This window comes from Lutra lutra, chromosome 2, assembly GCF_902655055.1.
Source record: "Lutra lutra chromosome 2, mLutLut1.2, whole genome shotgun sequence".
Taxonomy (NCBI): Eukaryota; Metazoa; Chordata; class Mammalia; order Carnivora; family Mustelidae; genus Lutra; species Lutra lutra.
Window position 1 is genome coordinate 142,662,918 of NC_062279.1, and position 18,048 is coordinate 142,680,965.

General features: G+C 45.9%; 1 protein-coding gene across 1 annotated transcript in view; it reads left to right on the forward strand.

Moving 5' to 3' along the window:
• The window catches only part of HTT (huntingtin), a 142,895-nt gene that overhangs the window by 34,093 nt on the left and 90,754 nt on the right, over positions 1–18,048 (forward strand). Inside the window, 8 exon segments of the mRNA XM_047718723.1 lie at positions 2,717–2,858; positions 3,598–3,776; positions 8,439–8,640; positions 9,734–9,781; positions 12,427–12,507; positions 13,865–14,226; positions 17,065–17,188; positions 17,448–17,566. Coding sequence (XP_047574679.1) covers positions 2,717–2,858; positions 3,598–3,776; positions 8,439–8,640; positions 9,734–9,781; positions 12,427–12,507; positions 13,865–14,226; positions 17,065–17,188; positions 17,448–17,566 — 1,257 coding nt within the window.

An 18,048-nucleotide genomic window follows, 5' to 3' on the forward strand; every position in this document is an offset into this window, starting at 1 on the left:
CCCTAGCTCACCGGAAAGTGTACTGGTGAACATCTTCCCCATGGGCCGCAAGGTGGGCACTCAGCACTTGTCTCCTTTCCAGCTTGCAGAATTTGTGGATGCCTCTTGTCTGCTCTTGTCCCTGTCCTCTTTTTGTCCTTGTAAGTCGATGTTTCTAAGAGCTATGCATGATTTTCAGGGAGCGTCTGGGCGGCAGAGTTTTGTTCACACGCCCAGCACAATCCTTTTGTTCCAAAGTCTCCTCCCCTCTGGTGTGTTTTCATTCTCAGGAGGGCCTGTCAGGGACTGAGATGCCTCCTGAGGCTTGTTTCACTCACGTGTGGCGCACACGCAGGCAGCACGGGAATTGCCGCTGTGGCCCTTGGCAAACCATCCCAAAGTGGAGTAGCATGTTTCCAGCCCCAGGCGCCCTTCATGCCGGCCCCCGTTGCTGCACTCCCCTCCTCCCCGGCAGGGGCCGCAGACTGGGCTTCTGAAGCCACGGGGGCTGTTTTTAAATTCAACATATGCAGAGCCGTGCAGTGTGCATTCTTTTTGTCTGGTTTTGTTTGTTTGTTGCCACACATTAAGTTGGCGAGCGTCTTCCCTGTCACCAGTGGGTAATTCATTCAGTGTTCATACCTGTGGGGTGCCCTGCTGTGTGAACACGCCACGGTTTACCACGTACTGTAGCTGAGCGACTGGCTGTTACTACCTCATGGCCGTTGTGAGCGCTGTTGCCGTGTCTGCCCTTGGGCATGTCATGTGGAGCACGGGTACAGCCTGCGGTGGCGGATCCTGGAACGGGGGGCTGCTGGGTTGTAGGAACGTGTGTCACCTGCTGTAGACGCTGCCAGAAAGCTCTGTCATGTGCCTGCCCCTGCTTGCTCCAGTGTCCTTGGCGTGTGGAAACCCCGCAGCTCTGCCTCCTCCAGGACCTCGCTGCTGTGGGGCCCTTCAGGTTAGCCATTCTGATGGCTGTGCCCTGGTGTTGTGTTTCGATTTTAATTTCCGTTTCCATCCCCTACAGTACTCTTGACTCTAAAGCTGAGTGATTTTGCGTCTTTCCCTTTGGGAAGTACTCTTAGAAATCTGTCCTATGCATTTATTGGAAAGTGGAGCTGTCCTCCCTACAGTCTAGTGTGCTTTCTTCCCATTCCGAGAAGGGCCCACGCGTGGTCCGGGGGCCTGCCAGCTGCCTTCTCCAGGATGTTCTCAGCATGATGGGATTTGGACCTGTGATGATGCCCCTTCAAACTCTGAGATTCGATTTTATTATTCCAAACTGTTGAACTTTACTGTGGTCTCACTCTTTAAAATAATGCTTAATTTTCACTGTACTTGTAAGTGTGGACTGACGTGGAATGCTTTGTATTAGTTCATTGATGTATGTGTGTGTGTTTTCACTCAGATGAGTTACTTGAAGCTACTGGTATCTTCTCTCAGAGTTAAGGTTTGTCTGAGATAAGTTGACTGGGTTCTTCTGGTGGTATTTGCAGGAGGCACTGGAGGCCACAAAGCACGGGGACCATCCAGGGGATGAGGGTCTGGTCCTCCGCCTCTCTGGTTCCAGAGATCTAGTCTGTAACTTGACGAGGAATGGACAAGCCTCTGAGAACCAGCTGATACTAACCCCACCGTTAAGAAGGAGTTTCTTTATAAGTCAGGTGCCAATCAGTTAATGTGCTACTCGTTTGCCTAGGGTCACCCCTCATTCGTGGGACCCTAATGGTGTCTCCAGCCCAGATAGCTTTGCTCAGTGCATGCCCATAGTAATGGGGACCAAGTCATTGCTCAGAGTGGGGTTGAGAGTGATAGAAGTGGGTGTTCTTATGGCAGCTAGTTCCCAAACTCAGGAAGCTTAATGGTCGTGCCTTTTCTTTTCTTCCTTTTTTATTTTTCTTTAAGATTTATTTATGAGAGAGAGAGAGTGCGCACACATGATGCTTAGGGGAGTTGGCCAGAGCAGAAGGAGAGAGAGAAGCAGATTCCCCTCTGAGCAGGGAGTCCAGCATAGGGGCTTGTTCCTCTCACCAGAAGATCAGGACCTGAGCTGAAACCAAGAGTGGGGCACTCAACCCACTGAGCCACCTAGGCACCCCACACCTTTCCATTCTTTGGAAATTCTTAACACTTAGATGGCCATCGTTGGAATTGTAGCATGGTCTCCTTTGGGTTATCCTGGAGGTTCCGTGACAAGGTCTTCTTCTCTCCTTAGGAACATACTCGTGGGCGCTGTGCTACTGTGGTTTAGCTCGCCCACACGCTTTCCAGACCACAGAGCATCTCTTAGTGGCATTAACTGCACGTCTGCAAGCCGTCTCTCAGGCTGGGATGTGGCTGTAGCTGACTACTACGCTCTTCTCCTTGACTTCATTATTTGGGTGGTTTTGTTTTTGTTTTGTTTTGTTTTTACTGTCTTTATTTTGCATGGTGTCGTTGACTGACCCTGTACCCAAATGCTGTGGGTCCCCCTTTTCTAGAAGCTTAGGCTTTTACTCTTGGGTAAAGGACATAGATACTGAGCGAGTCCGTACTTAAAGTAAGGAAGTAAATAGACCACTTCTGCAAACTGCTCTCGTATATCCCGAATTTGGGGTGCTTTTATTTAGCTGTAGCAAAGTCCAGGGGTTCATAACCTTCACTCCTTAAGAATTTGGACTAATTTTGTGAAATAACGTGATAAGCTTCATAGGAGTTTTGTCTTTTTTATCTACTTGGGTTTTTGCTGCCCTAGGTTCTACTAAAGGCTTTCATAGCAAATCTGAAGTCAAGCTCCCCAACCATTCGGCGGACGGCGGCTGGCTCAGCAGTGAGCATCTGCCAGCACTCGAGGAGGACCCAGTACTTTTACAGCTGGCTATTGAACGTGCTCTTGGGTAAGAGCTAGTTGTAGGAGTGATTTTCCCCATGGTGTGCTGGAGTTGCTAGCATTTACTTGAGACACATCTTTTAAATTCTTTAAAATCGGGCAATCCCTTAGCTACCAGCCTGGGCCCTTTGGCTCTGGCCAACTACTGAGTGGGAACGATGTTGAGGCAGCCATGTGCCCATGGTGGGTGTTGTGACGACGAGGACAAGGAGCCTTCTCTCTGCAGAAGTGCAGGCAGCCCCATGCCCAAGGACAGCTGGTGGGGCAGTGGGTGTGAGGCCGTGGGTGCCCCACCCGCCTTCCTCAGTGGCACACTCCATGACTGTTTTTGTGGGCTCTGAGTGTGAGTCCCTGCGGCTAGACGCGGAGCCTGGGGTCCTGGCAATTTCTGTGCTGACGGCTTCTCCCGTACTTGGAGTCATTCATGGTGATCAGCTCTAGCAAGGGCGGAGGGGAGCATGTGGATATTTGATAGGAAAGAACTGTCTGACTTACAAATGCAGCTGAACTCATGCTGACAGGCCTTGCTCAGTTCAGGATGTCACAGTTACCCTTTAAAGCCTTTCCCGGATTTTGGCCCAAGGATGAGGTTCCTGTACCCTTTCCCACAGCAGTGTCTGTGCTGTCTTTATCCCTCACTACCAACTTCGTAACACGGTTCTGCTGTGGGTCTCTTGTTTTAAACAGATTAAGCCCTGAACCCCCAGCAGATGGTGATGTTGAGAGATCTCATTGGTCCCTTACAGGCTTGCTGGTCCCCGTTGAGAGTGAACACTCCACCCTCCTGATTCTTGGGGTGCTGCTCACACTCAGGTACCTGGTGCCCTTGCTGCAGCCTCAGGTCAAGGACACGAGCCTGAAAGGCAGCTTTGGGGTGACGCGGAAGGAACTGGAAGTCTCACCCTCAACAGAGCAGCTCATCCAGGTAGGAGCCCTGTGCTTTACTCTGGTGCCTGTAGGTAAATGAGGGATACTGGAAGAATCGTAACATTTGGAAGAGAAATGGCAGCACTGAGGGTTAAGAGCTTGGTCTTTGCGGCTGGGCCACCTGGTTCAGATCCTGGGTCACGACCCCTAGCTGTGTGACCTCTGGATGGCAGTGACATCAGAGTACAGTGAGGGTAATCTCTTGTGAGGTTACCGAGAATATTACACGTGCCCCTTAGGCTCCTGCCTGCCACAGAGAATGCTCTTACCCTGTTTGCAAAGCCAGGACTCATGAGATCAGTTCTGAGTATTTATTGAGCACCTACTGTGTGCTGGGCACACATTGGTGAGCATTTTGGCTGTGGTTTCTGGCCCTGGAACTTGTGATCTGCTGTGCTTGTGTATATACCCAGGGAGTTAGGGACACAGTCCATTGGAGTGTGGAGACAGTATGTTAAAGCTTCTCTTCCCAATACAGAGAAACCCCGTGTGCATTCTCATCCAATGGGGTCTACATCTGACTGCAGTGATGGACTTCATTTCTTTGCAGCTTGCTCATCCAGGTTATTTTCTTTTTTTTTTTTTTTTTTTTTTTTTAAGATTATTTATTTATTTATTTGTCAGAGAGAGAGAGAGAGAGAGAGAGAGAGGGAGAGAGAGTGAGCACAGGCAGACAGAATGGCAGGCAGAGGCAGAGGGAGAAGCAGGCTCCCTGACGAGCAAGGAGCCTGATGCAGGACTTGATCCCAGGACGCTGGGATCATGACCTGAGCTGAAGGCAGCTGCTTAACCAACTGAGCCACCCAGGCGTCCCTCCAGGTTATTTTCTTAACCTTGAAATAGGACAGCTACATTTTAAGCCTTTGGATTTTTTGTGAACTTGGCTTCAGATGTTAGGGTTTTTAGCATATTTAAGTACTGGGTGCTACTGAAGGCTTTACCCTTTCTGTGCGTTCATGGTCTCATGGCACATACAGGAAGGAGTTGAGACCCACAATCTGGGGTCCTGAGTGGGATGCCTTGGCTTTGTTTTCCATATTGACGACATTGTAGTTCATAGGTATTTTGGTCAAATAGACTTAGGAGTTGTGTCCTTTGCCTAAATTTTGTAGGGTATAAGATTTTAAGTGGCTTAAAATAATTCTTGCCTAGAAATCATGAATTGAAGATGATTCAATGATTTAAGCATTCAGTCAGGCAGTATTTACAAAGTGCTTAGACTCCTTCCTGGTGCACGGTGAGGCCCTGGGAGTGCAGGTGGATGAGGGGTAACCGAGTGGGCGTGGGCTCTAAGAATCCGTGGGGTTAACCGACCTGCTCCAGCTAGCTGCCCTTCAGCTGTCCCACAGAATACAAGCGATGACATTCTCTTGAGATATGGTGCTTAGTGATACTGTCCTCACAACAAACATTACTGGTTGTTTTAGTGAGTAAAACAGGTATTCGAGTGGTAATAATGCATTTTAAAAAGAGATTATTTATCCTCATCTTGTTTGTTTTACTTTTTATTATGGAGATTTCCAGACACAACAGTAGACAGAAAAGCATTGTAAACAGCCTTCAGTAATTATCACCTGTGTTAATAATTGTCAACTCAGGGCCAGTTATGGTTCACTTATAATCCCACATCCTTCTCTGTTTTTATATTTTTTTTGAAGTAAATCCCAGTCGTCATATTAATTTATCTCTAGTATTCTGGTATGTATCCCTATAGGTGAGAACTCATCTTTGTTTTTAAAACTTTTTTTTTTTTTAAAGATTTTATTTATTTATTTGACAGAGAGAGAGATCACAAGTAGGCAGAGAGGCAGGCAGAGAGAGAAGAGGAAGCAAGCTCCCTGCTGAGCAGAGAGCCCGACGTGGGGCTTGATCCCAGGACCCTGAGATCATGACCTGAGCCAAAGGCAGAGGCTTTAACCCACTGAACCACCCAGGCGCCCCCCTCCTCCTTTTTTTAAAAAAAATTTAATTTATTTATTCATAAGAGACAAAGAGGCAGAGGCAGATAGAGAAGAAGGCCAGGACCCTGGGATCATGACCTGAGCCAAAGGCAGATGCTTCACCGACTGAGCCACTTAGGTGTCCCCCATTGTCACATCTTTTAAAAAAAAAAAAAAAAGGAACATTTCCCGAACATCAAATACCCACTCACCTTCTGTCAGATGTTTATGCTCCTCTTTTGGAATCAGTATGCAAATAAGATGAGAGTTCATTTGTTGGAGAAGCAGGTTATCCTGTGGAACTCCTGGCAGTCGGATGTATTGCTTGCCACCCCATCATGTAAGCTAATTTTTTTTTTCAGATTTTATTTATTTATTGACAGAGAGAGACAGCAAGAGAGGGAACACAAGCAGGGTAAGCGGGAGAGGGAGAAGCAGGCTTCCCACAGAGGAAGGAACCCAATGCCGGGCTTGATCCCAGGACCCTGGGATCATGACCTGAGCAGAAGGCGGACGCTTAATGACTGAGCCGCTCAGGCACCCCAATTAACATGTTTCTTTGTCTGTATTTCCTATAAATTGGTAATACGCTAAAGTCTTGTCGGAGTTAGTGTACATTTTATTATTTTTTTATTTTTATTTTTAAAGATTTATTTATTTATTTGGCAGAGAGAGAGACAGCAAGAGAGAGAACACAAGCAGGGGGAGTGAGAGAGGGAGAAGCAGGCTTTTCGCCAAATAGAGAGCCTAATGCAGCACTCGATTCCAGGACCCTGGGATCATGACCTGAGCCGAAGGGAGAAGCTTAATGACTGAGCCACCCAGGCGTACCTAGTGTACATTTTATAATGTACATGATATCTGAGTTCTGAAGTAGTTATGCAATATTTTTAAAAAAATTTTATTTCAGCTAGAGACCAAGTGATAGAGCATGGAGGGTGTGAGGGGCAGAGAGAGAGGGAGAAGCAGACTTCCTGCTGAGCAGGGAGCCTGACGTGGGGCTCAATCCCAGGACCCCAGGATCATGACCCTAGCTGAAAGCAGATGCCTAACCGAGACACCCAGGAGCCCCCATAATATTTTAAAATAAATACAAAAGTATTGGGATTATATACTCAGAATTTTCTTGTGATGTTTTTTAAAAAAAGCCTAGGAGAAGCAAGCAAACAATCACTAAGTGGTGTGGTAAGGTGGTGGGTTGGTGGGCTGTAGGGGCCCAGAGTGGGGAACCCTTGTCTGGCCAAGGTCAGGGAGGCATACGGAAGAAGCATGGTGATGAGCCAGTGCTGATGGGTGAGTGGGATCGGACCCGATACAGGGAGTTGGGAGAGGTTTTGTAGACAGACTACAGCCTTTGCGCAGTCTGAGGAGTGAGCACGCGTGCGCAGACGGGCACCGGTGCGGGTCCTGGGAAGGGCCCAGGGCTTCTTGTCGATGAGCAGGGGTACTGGTGAACGTCAGAGTAGGACGCAGCAGCCCTTTCTGCTGTGGGCCAACTACTGAGCTGCAGCAGTTGAGCTGGAAGACAACACGAGGAGGTGGTCGTGCTCCCAGAGAGCTTGGCTCACATGGGGGTTGGGACAGGTTTGGCCCAGGGACGGTAACTGTGGACCTGCGGCTCTTGTGATAGCGGCTCCCCTTGGAAGGACGCGGCAGCGACAATGAAAAGGCGCTGCCTCTGAGACTTTGACTTACTTTTTTATACCCTTCTAGACTGTCTTTTTTTAAACATGTGTGTTACTTTTATGATAGTAAAGGTAGGGCTGCCCAACTTACCAAATAAATGTACAGGGTACCAGTTCAGTTTGAGTTGCAGAGAAATCAGGAATAATTTGGTGGTGCAGGTATGCCTGAAATTGCACAGGACATTGTTAGGATGCAAAATTATTTATCTGAAATTCAAATCCAACTGGGTGTTAGTATTTTATTGGACAATGCTAATGAAATGGAAAAAGAGGGGCACCCGGTTGGCTCAGTCTCATTCTGAAGAGCGCGCCACTCTTGATCTCAGAGTCATAAGTTCAAGCCCCACGCTGGGTGTAGAGATTACTAAAAAAAACTAAGATAAGGGGTGCCTCAGTGGCTCAGTCAGTTAAGTATCTGCCTTCAGCTCAGGTTATGAACCTGGAGTCCTGGGATCAAGCGCTGTGTCAGGCTCCCTCCTCAGTGGGAAGTCTGCTTCTCCCTCTCCTTCTGTCCCTCCCGCCCACACTCTCTCTTTCTCAAATAAGTAAATAAAATCTTAAAATAAAAATTAAAAATATACAAAGAAAAAGTACATTCAGCGTGTTCACATAAGGTAATACGATATTAAAAGCACTGGTAAACTTTGACGTGATGCCTCTAATATGTTGGGAAATGTTTGCCGTGGTTCTCAGCGCAGGGTTCCCTGCAGGCTGTGTAGACCAGCTGTCTTCGCCCTGTAAGTGAGCTCTGTTCTCCATTTCCGCGTTGGCAGTTAGGCAGACGGTCTTCGCTAGCATGCCACAGCCCTCGTGGGCTGCTCTCCTGATTTGTAAGGGCTTCCTCTCACAGTGGTTGTCATAGGACTTAGCAACTGTCACGGAAGCCGTGACCACAGCGGTAGACATGATGAAGACATTTCTAGGGGCAGAAACGGAGGCACACATTTTGCCAGCATCAGACTCAAAACACAAAGTTGTGAACTCTCGGACACATTTTAACAACCATGGTGATCCCTCTTGTACCTCTGTTTCCAGGTCTATGAACTGACCTTGCACTACACTCAGCACCAAGACCACAATGCGGTGACAGGCGCGCTAGAGCTCCTGCAGCAGCTGTTGCGGACGCCCCCGCCTGAGCTCCTGCGCGCGTTGAGCACTCCAGGCGGCGGGCCACTCTCCACCATGTGCCACCAGCCTGGCTGCCGGAGCCGTAGCGGCAGCATAGTGGAGCTCCTGGGTATGTTCAGCCCTGAGGCCCTGTGCGGGGCTGCTTCCCTGGGGAGTTCGGGGCTGGCGCTGCGCCGGGCGGGGCCAGCCCTGCTCCTTGGAAACCAGTCTGGAGACTGGAGGATGGCAGGGTAGCCAGGTCAGAAGACAGCGCGAGGCCTGCCTCTGAAGCCGGCTTCTCTGCCCTGGCCTGGCTGCCTCTCCGAGGCACCTCAGCCATCGTGGAACGGAAGCTTCAGGGGAAGTATTTATAGCACCCTCGTGCTGCTGGGTCAGAGGTGGGGACCTTCATGTCCCTGTGGGGATTTTCAAGTTCCCTTCTGCCCTCAAGGCCCCTTTTTTGCTGTCTTCACTGACTCTAGGACACTCCCTCCTGTACCCCGCCACTGCTCGTCTTTATGCTTTTGGGGGTCGGGCCTTCATCCCTCCATGGGTGCTGCACTGTGACCTGACCACTTGTTTTCCTCCTGCCCCTTGAGAGCTGGAGAAGTTGGGATCCCAGAAGCAGGGCCTTGAGAACTAGCTTTGGTACAGAGGAGGCTTCTGGGGCCTCGGTGGACTCCGGGCCTCCCCCCGGACTGGTTGAGCACTGCACATGTGCCATGTGGCCTTTCCTCAGCGGCACCGACAACCTGGAGGGTTTGACTGGAGGCCTCGTTGCCGTCTCCTCTGAACGTAAATGTTTGCCTGAGCCGGGAGCACGCAGTGAGGGTGTGCCTGTCCACGTCCTGGGCCCTCCAGAGGCCTCTGCTCTGTGGAATGCGTGCCCTACAATGCTAATGACTAATGATCGTTGCTAATGAAAATTTATATCTGATTGGCACTTGACCAAGCAATCTGAGAGTTCTGATGTTTTTAATTGACTTATTAAATGCACGTTCTTTGCGCTGCTTTGACATTTTAGGTCGCATTTTTGGAATTGTGATATTGGGGTGCTGGTGGGATTTTCATGTGTCAGGATTCATGTGTTGAGGCTTTGCCGGTGGATATACGTTCACACACTCTGTAGTTTTAAAGCTGAATCACGGTTTTTGAAGATTTTCAAATGCCATCTGTATTTAGCAGCTTGTTATCTTTCATCTGTCATTTTCTGTGATTTACAGCTGGAGGGGGTTCTTCATGCAGCCCTGTCCTTTCAAGGAAACAAAAAGGTGATTATTTCAGAAATCAGAGTCTTGTGTTGAGTCCCATTGCTTTTTCTGTATTTCTGTAACGCCATCGACTGTGCCCGTACCTCTTCTCCACAGAGTGATGTATGTATAAATGTAACTGGGCCGGAATGGCTCTGTAGGGTGGCTTTTGAAAATTGCTTGTGTATCAAAATGGCTTTGTCATAAATTTCTAATGCTTTTGGTCAGGGGTCAGCGAACTTTTTGTGTAAAGGGCCTGTTTTAGCCTTGTGGGCCTGCCTCCGCTCTGTTTGGCTCTGTCTTGTGGCAGAAGGCAGCCACGGGCGATGCTCAGCTCATGGCTGTGGCTTCCGTGCTGTGAAACTGGAGTTACAGAAATAAGCCTGCTCTAGTTCACCTGCTTCTGTCTTAGAGACTGTGTTATGTTTTATAAAGGTAACTTGCCTTTCCTGTGAATTCTGTGTAGCATTAGTCAGGAATGATGTTTGGTTAATTATTTGGGTAGTTTGGGCTGATGGCAGTTTTTCAGCTGTATTTAATTTTCTACATCCCAGAACATTCTGATAACAGTTTTTTTTTTTTTTTTTAAGTGTTTCTGATCTCTAATCGGAGAGATTTGGTACACATGAACACTTGACCCCACCAGTTATTTTCTTTTCCAGTCTGGTTTCCAGAGGAAAGAATTGCTGCCATTTTCTCTTTTGAAATCTTAAAAGATGAATCTTTTTTTTTTTTTTTTTAAAGATTTTATTTATTTATTTGACAGACCGAGATCACAAGTAGGCAGAGAGACAGAGGAGGAAGCAGGCTCCCTGCTGAGCAGAGAGCCCAATGTGGGGCTCAATCCCAGGACCCTGGGATCATGACCTGAGCTGAAGGCAGAGGCTTTAACCCACTGAGCCACCCAGGCGCCCCAAAAGATGAATCTTTTTAAGAATTTATTGAGGTATAATCGATACAAACATATGAATATTTCTTTGTGTCACGAGTTGAGGGTTTGTGAGCCTAATGCCTAGTGTTACTTGCAATATTGAATGGGACTTTAATAGGACTAATATTCTAGCCCTGACTGGGTTAAGTAAACATCTCCTAGAACTAGAATCCATCGTGTTTGGGCCGTCATAGTGCAGTATACTTAATCAAGTGTGAGAAATTGGTGAAACACTAAGGTTGTTTGAAGGCCACTGGCTTCTAGGCAAAGTCAGTCTCTCTGTTCCGGAAGCAGGAGGGGACCGTGGCAGGCAGGTGACAAGGTGCCTTATTGCTTAGCCGCCTTCCTGGGCAGTCCACCGTTAAGATGAGCTTTTTCTTCTGGGTAGGAAGCTGGTATGTCCCCACTATCTTATTTGTGTTTTTAGTGTTTTTGTTTTGTTTTCCTTTCTCATTGCGAACTACAGTTTTTAAGCCTTCTTTGTTACAGTTGCAAAGATCCTTTTTGTTCCCCACGTGAGATCTGCAAATCTGTGAGAGAAAGCAGGAGAATTGACGTTGGATGTGGGATGAGGGCAGGGGCTGTGTGGCAGGTGGTGGGGCCCTTCTGGCAGCAGCCGGGACCTTGCACCCCTTGAGGAGGGCTCCTTGGGACAGGGGGGCAAACCCTGATTCTCAGGACAGAGACTGTTCTCATTAACCCCCTACGCGCAGGGTAGATTTTTCTTGCTTTCTCAGGGTCAGTCACTTGTTCTGTAAAGAACGACCCTGTTACTTAGATAAGCCAAATTGCTGTGTTCATTTTATATAGATTTTGGGTTTCCTCTGCCTTTTCTTTGCCTTTTTTCCCCCTTTAATGTCCCACCAGTATAGATTTCTGGGAGTTGTCACACCTATGACCTAGTCCTCGGAAACTAGTGAAGTTAGGCATTGGAAATTGCCAATAATTATTTCTAGAGGGTCATTTAGTGACCCTTATGTGTAGTGTAACCATGATGATTTAACTAGTCCAATTAAATCATGTTAAGACTTTTCTTTTCCTTTTTTCTTATCAATATAACACAAATTGATATAATTTGGAAACCAAGAACTGTAAAATATGTTTTACAGCTTTGCAAAAGATGAACTATTATTCCATCCTCCCAGATCATATGGCCTCAGGTTTTGATTACACCATAGAATCTGGCAGCTTAAAGGAGAAGAGAGTAGAAGTGATCTTTGGGGTGACATTCTGTGTATGAACTCTTTCTGTTTTTAAGTTTTTATTTTTACTCCCGTTGGCTGCTGGCATGCAGTGTGCTATTTGTTTCAGGAGCTCAGTGGTTATGCGTACTCTCTGATTGCCATTGGAAATACGATGTGAGTGTCCTAAGGGCTAACAGAATTGGTTCTAGCCATAGCTTACGGTTTTTGAGATCAAATAGTAATATAAATTATCCAACAGTAATACAGATCTAAGTAAATTCTTATTAATTATTAAAATACTTGGTGTTATAGTTAGAGAGTCATTGCTTTTAACTTTGTGCTGTATAGGGTTATTGATTTTAGTAATATCTAAATACAATATCTTGGCATTCTCTGTGTTTAGCACATTAGAGGTACAAAAGTACTTTATATATACCATATGAGAGAGGAACTAAATATGCTTATGATTTTCCGCTTAGAATGTGCATCTATTTGATTTTTGAAGTCCTTCCCGTAGCAAGCTTAAGGACTCTCGCTACATCATTTCCTAGGGAAAGTGCTCTTTGGAGAAGCAGCGGCCTTGGAGGATGACTCCGAGTCCAGATCAGAGGGCAGCAGCCCCGCCTTCACAGGTAGCTCTCAGGGAGGGACAGTGGTGTCACCCCTCCTGTCTTTCTCCTGGCCCCTTCCCTACCCCTCCCCTGCCCCTCTCCTGCCCCTCATGAAGGGCTGTGCTCCTGGGGATAGTGGTGAAGCCAGCTTGCTCAAATGGTGGCTAATTCATACTATTTTTAGGACATTTACTTTGAAATGTATGTGTGTGTGTTTTCTTGGATCAAATGTTTGCTGTTTTCTTTAGGTTCTTTGAAAATTAGGTTTACTCCCTGAGCATAATTCTTATGTAGTAAGGGATGGTAGGTAAGTGTCTCATGAATTATATGGGTTGTAAGAGGAAAATGGGATTAAAAATTGTCTGTGGACCGCTTAACTTGAGAGAAATTTACATTTGTTTATAGATTCTTTATTCATGTTATGAAAGAAGTATTGATTAATATGCTAATAATTGGATTAAATGAGAGTGGTATAATCCTATCCAAAAGAATATTTTTAGACAACTGAAAATAAGACGAAAGAATTTGGGAAAGAAAATCTGAATAAATCCAGTGGCGATTATTTATTTACTCATTTTTATAAAACAAATCTTTTTTTTTTTTTTTTTAATTACAAAAGTAAAAGAAGAAAATCCAAATTCTAGCTCTCTGCCACATTATACAGCTCAAGGGCTCACTGACCCAGTGGTCTTTAGGGAGCACTGCTAACACCTGGGTGTAGATCTTTCTGTATCGATTTTTACATAGTGTGTGGCTTTTTAAATGAGAATTTAAAAACAGAGCTAGGAAAACGTGCTGCACATTTGCGTTCCAGGAGGGGAGGACTGGCTGCTTCTAAGACGGCTTCAAGCACTCTTGAACAGGGTCTGGGAAGAAGGCAAACCCATGTCAGAGAGATGGTGACTTTCCACTGTTTCTGAGTGTGACCTGCTGAGCGAGAGCACCCACATGCTTATGCCCAACCAGCCTGCCTGTGGGGCACGGTCTGGCTGGGCTGCTCCAAGCTGAGGCTGAGCAGTTGCTCAGAGACTCGAAGTGGTATTGTTCTTGAGCATACGTCAGTTTTTACAGTGAAATACCATTTGAGAATATTCATAGCATTTAGAAAACACCTACTGATAATCCTTATTTTATGACTGTGACATGGTAATAGAGTGAAGGGTAAGTCAAGAATACAGTAAAAAGCAATTTTAGTAATGTTTGAAGAATGCACTCATCTTGCTTTCGAAATTTACTAGTTCACATTTTCACTGTATTTCACGATTTTTTGCAGTTAAAACATTTGGTGACAGTGAATTTTGAGGTATTTTATAAGCATTTGATTCCCTGTTGAACATTTCCCTGGCCCTTTGAGGAATGTGTGTTTCTTTGTCTTCAGCCTCAGTCAAAGGTGAGATTGGTGGCGAGCTGGCTGCGTCTTCTGGAGTCTCCACTCCTGGCTCTGCCAGTTCAGCTGCGGACTCTGTGGGCCACGACATCATCACTGAGCAGCCCCGGTCACAGCATACACTGCAGCCAGACTCGGTGGATCTGACCAGCTGTGACCTGGCGAGCGCGGCCACCGACGGGGACGAGGAGGATATCCTGAGCCACAGCTCCAGCCAGATCAGTGCTGTCCCATCTGACCCAGCCATGGACCTGAATGATGGCACCCAGGCCTCCTCCCCAGTCAGCGACAGCTCCCAGACCACCACTGAGGGGCCTGATTCAGCTGTGACCCCTTCGGACAGTTCTGAAATTGTAAGTGGGTGAAGGGCTCTCGCCAGCAGGCCCAGACCTAGACCCTCCTGCTTATTTCCCTCTTCCTGTCTGACTCACTGAGGAAAGAGCTCAGGTCATTCATGGGGAATTCAACCCCATCTAAGACCCTCCCTGAAGACAATGGCTAAGTGTCATTTGTGTTGAACATGGAGGTCAGATTAGGTTAGTTGATGATACGAATTTTGCTAAAATTGAATGCGTTTTAAATTCATTAAGAACTTGCTGAGTATAGATTAAATCATTACTTAAAATATCTGTAAGGACCCTATTGACAGATCTGGGGTCTTTTTTTTTTTTGAAAGATTTTCTTTTTTTTTTTTTTTTTTTTTTTTCCGAAGAGTTTATTTATTTATTTGAGAGAGAATGAGAGTGAGAGAGAGAGCATGAGAGAGAGAGGGTCAGAGGGAGAAGCAGACTCCCTGCGGAGCTAGGAGCCCAATATCAGACTTGATCCTGGAATTCCAGGATCATGACCTGAGCCAAAGGCAGTTGCTTAAGCCACCCAGGTGCCCCAGATCTGTGGTCTTAATACATTGTAACTAAAAACATTAACACTGTGTATTTAACTTTTTTGTTTGTTTGTTTTTTGGCTTTTCAAAACCTTCTACAACATATCCTCTCTTATAGAGCATGGAGTTAAGTATATTTCTGGTCTCTGAGCTAGCAGAGAAGAAGCACTTTAAGGATGGTCTGAACACCAAGTTTGGTAAAAGTGATACAGAATTTAACACTCCTTTTTTAAAAAAAACAATTTGTACTGTTAAGTGTTCTGTTACTATTGAATAGGTTTTATTAAGAACATTTTTGGTTTGGTTTGGTTTTGGGGGTTTTCTTACGTGGATGAATGCAGAAGCATCGAATGACAAAATCATGAGATAAATCACTGGCACGTCCCTATTGAGCAGTTGTCAAGTTGTCACGTGGATTCAGTTTCTGATGGCCACGTGGATTTGCAGTTCCTCGGGTAGAGCTGTGAGCTCACAGTTGGGGTTTTTAACTAGAAGATCTGGGGGAGCGTAGGACAGACAGAACAGTACGCGGGAAAAACGAGAAGGTTAGGGAAAGTGCCGGCCGTTAAGTGTGTGGGGGAGATTCTGCTGTGTGTTTATTGCACCAGCTTCCATGGGGTATCTTGCCTCTTTATGATGGATGGTTTCTGGTGGATTTGTTAGAAGTAGGAATGAAAGGCCATGGGAAATTCTGAAAACTTTACACCTCTTGAAATCACCCCATTGTTCACTGGGTAGCAGTGCTGGGAACGGGACCTCTGCAGGTCTCTCTGGCCTGTAGAAAATGAACATCTTCCCCTGATAATTCCCACATTGGTGCAGTTCTTTCCTGGTTTATGGGATGCTTCCCTGTCTGTTATGTAGTCATTAATTATTTGCTGAACAAGTACACTGAGCGCCTGTTAAGTTCCACGGAGTGTTCACAAGCTGGGGACGAAGTAGCGGGCACAACATATAAAACTCCTTGCTCACACGAAGCTAATGTTCTAGGGGAGTCAAGAGACCCCTTCCATGCCAGGCCGGACAGCAAAGAGCTTTGGCTTTCTAAGCCATATAGCCTCTATCACATATTCCTCTCGGGTGAAAGCAGCCATTGGCTATAAGTAAATGAACTAGCATTCCCATAAAACTTTATTTACAAAAACAGGTGGTGGGCCAGGTTTGGTCATTAGGCAATGGCTTAACTACCCCTATTCTAGGCAGAGTGTGTGCATGCATGTGGGGGCAGATACTAAGCAAGTAATCAATAAGTAAACAAATACATAGTTAGGTGGTGATGAGTGCCGTAGAGGAAAAGAAACAAGTGAAGGTATAGAGAATTTCCTCATGAGACAGCCCAGCGTGGTGGCCAAGGGGCTGCTGCCACGAGCCACCAGGATGAGAATTTCGGCTCTGCTGTTTCCTAGCCGTGTAGCCTGGACCATGTGTGACCCTCTTGCCTCAGTTTTCTTATCTGCAAATGGAGGGTAACAGTACTTGCACTGTAAGAGTTTTGATGATGCGTATAAAGTGGTTTTTGATTCTGCCTGGGCTGTAGTAAAATATTCAAGAAGTATTGTTTTTATTATGGTGAAATTTCTCATTTTAATACATTTTTTTTTAACTGAGGTAAGGTTTTTTGGGTAAACTAATTGGGACAGTGAAGGTAAATCATTTCTTTCTTGGTTGATTTTGAACGTGTGGTAACTCTAGGGACTTGGAATTACTTTTTAAAAATGATGCAGAGTTTATTTCAGTTCCTGCTAATGTATTGAGGTTCTGTCACTCAGTTTTTCAGGTAAATTACATGGGATTTCAAGTGAATGTGTAAAGTTTCACAATATGGATCATAATTCAAGTTTACGGCCAAGTGTATGATACACTGTGTCCAAAACTTAGTTGATTTAGTCCTGGCAATTTAGAAGCTAACCTAGTGTAATGTTAGGTATTTGCCTAAAAGAAGGTATTTGTCTAAAAGATTTTTCTCATTGTTGACTTATTGTAAAACTTGCTTGTGAAGATAAAGATTTTTGTTTAGGTTTTTTTTGTTAATATCACAAAGAGAAATTTTCAGGTTGCAATTTCTTTGGCATTTTTATAGTCCTAAAGCTTTTTGTAATGTAGTAGCAATGTGTGATCGAGGAAGCTTGATTATGGACACACACGCCTCTGCGCATTTCAGGAAATGACCTTTGCGTGAGTACGAGAGATGTGGTCCGTGTGATTTTTGCCTTTGCCTTTCCATGTCGGAGAGCCTGTCCCTTGAATGCGTTTTAAATTCATTAAATGTCCCTTCAGAGCCCTCACCAGCCCCTCTCGTACTGTGCAGGTGTTAGACGGTGCTGACAGCCAGTATTCGGGGATGCAGATAGGACAGCCACTGGACGAGGATGAGGAAGCCACGGGTGTCCTTCCAGATGAAGATGCAGATGCTTTCCGAAGCTCTTCTGTTGGTAGGTGGACCTCAGCAGTGCGCTGTGGAAATGTTTTCTTCAACCCTGACATCGCAGTTTTACCTTAGCTTCCGAGAAGAAATCTTGGAGTATCTTTGTTTTCTGAGTTGTAAATAGCAAATAAGGAAGGTCAGTTGAGGAATGACTGTCCTTGTTCTTGATCTAAATCCTGTACTTTCATGTGGGCTTTGCATGAATATGAATATTGGTTTTTTTATTGGAAACTTGTCGCTCAATCTCAATTTCTCTGATTATGAAGCTCTTCAGCAAGCACATTTACTGAGAAGCCTGGGCCACAGCAGACAGGCCTCTGACAGCAGCATCGATAAATTTGTCTCCAAAGATGAAGCTGCTGAACCAGGAGATCAAGAAAACAAGGTGAGATGTTTAGGCAGAAGACCACTGGGCATTCTGAGCTTCTGTGAGTGTTTAGGATCACTCTGGCTGCTGTCTGTGTGCCTTGCTTCTAGCTTTCCCATCTCTGAGCTTCTGCCCACCTATTTCCCCTTAAGTAGTGACCACTTCCTAGGTGTGCACCTCTTTTCTGCCTCTCCAGATACTACCCAGATCCTTGAGAACTGGCTCAAGAACTGCCTTCCTGAGAGTCCTTCCCAGACAGATTTGTCTTACACTGATTGCTACCTCGCCTGATTTCTTGGGCCGTTCATTTGATGGTCATGCTTGTCTTGCAGCATGTCTTGTTTTGTTTGTGGAATAATACATTGTTTGTTTATGGTGGTAAAATACATATAAAGTTTACCAGAGTGACTGTTGCGAAGTCCGTTCATGTTATGTGGCTGTCCCCACCCTCCCTCTGCAGAACTCTTTTCCTCTCCCCAGACTGAAACTCTGTCCCCATT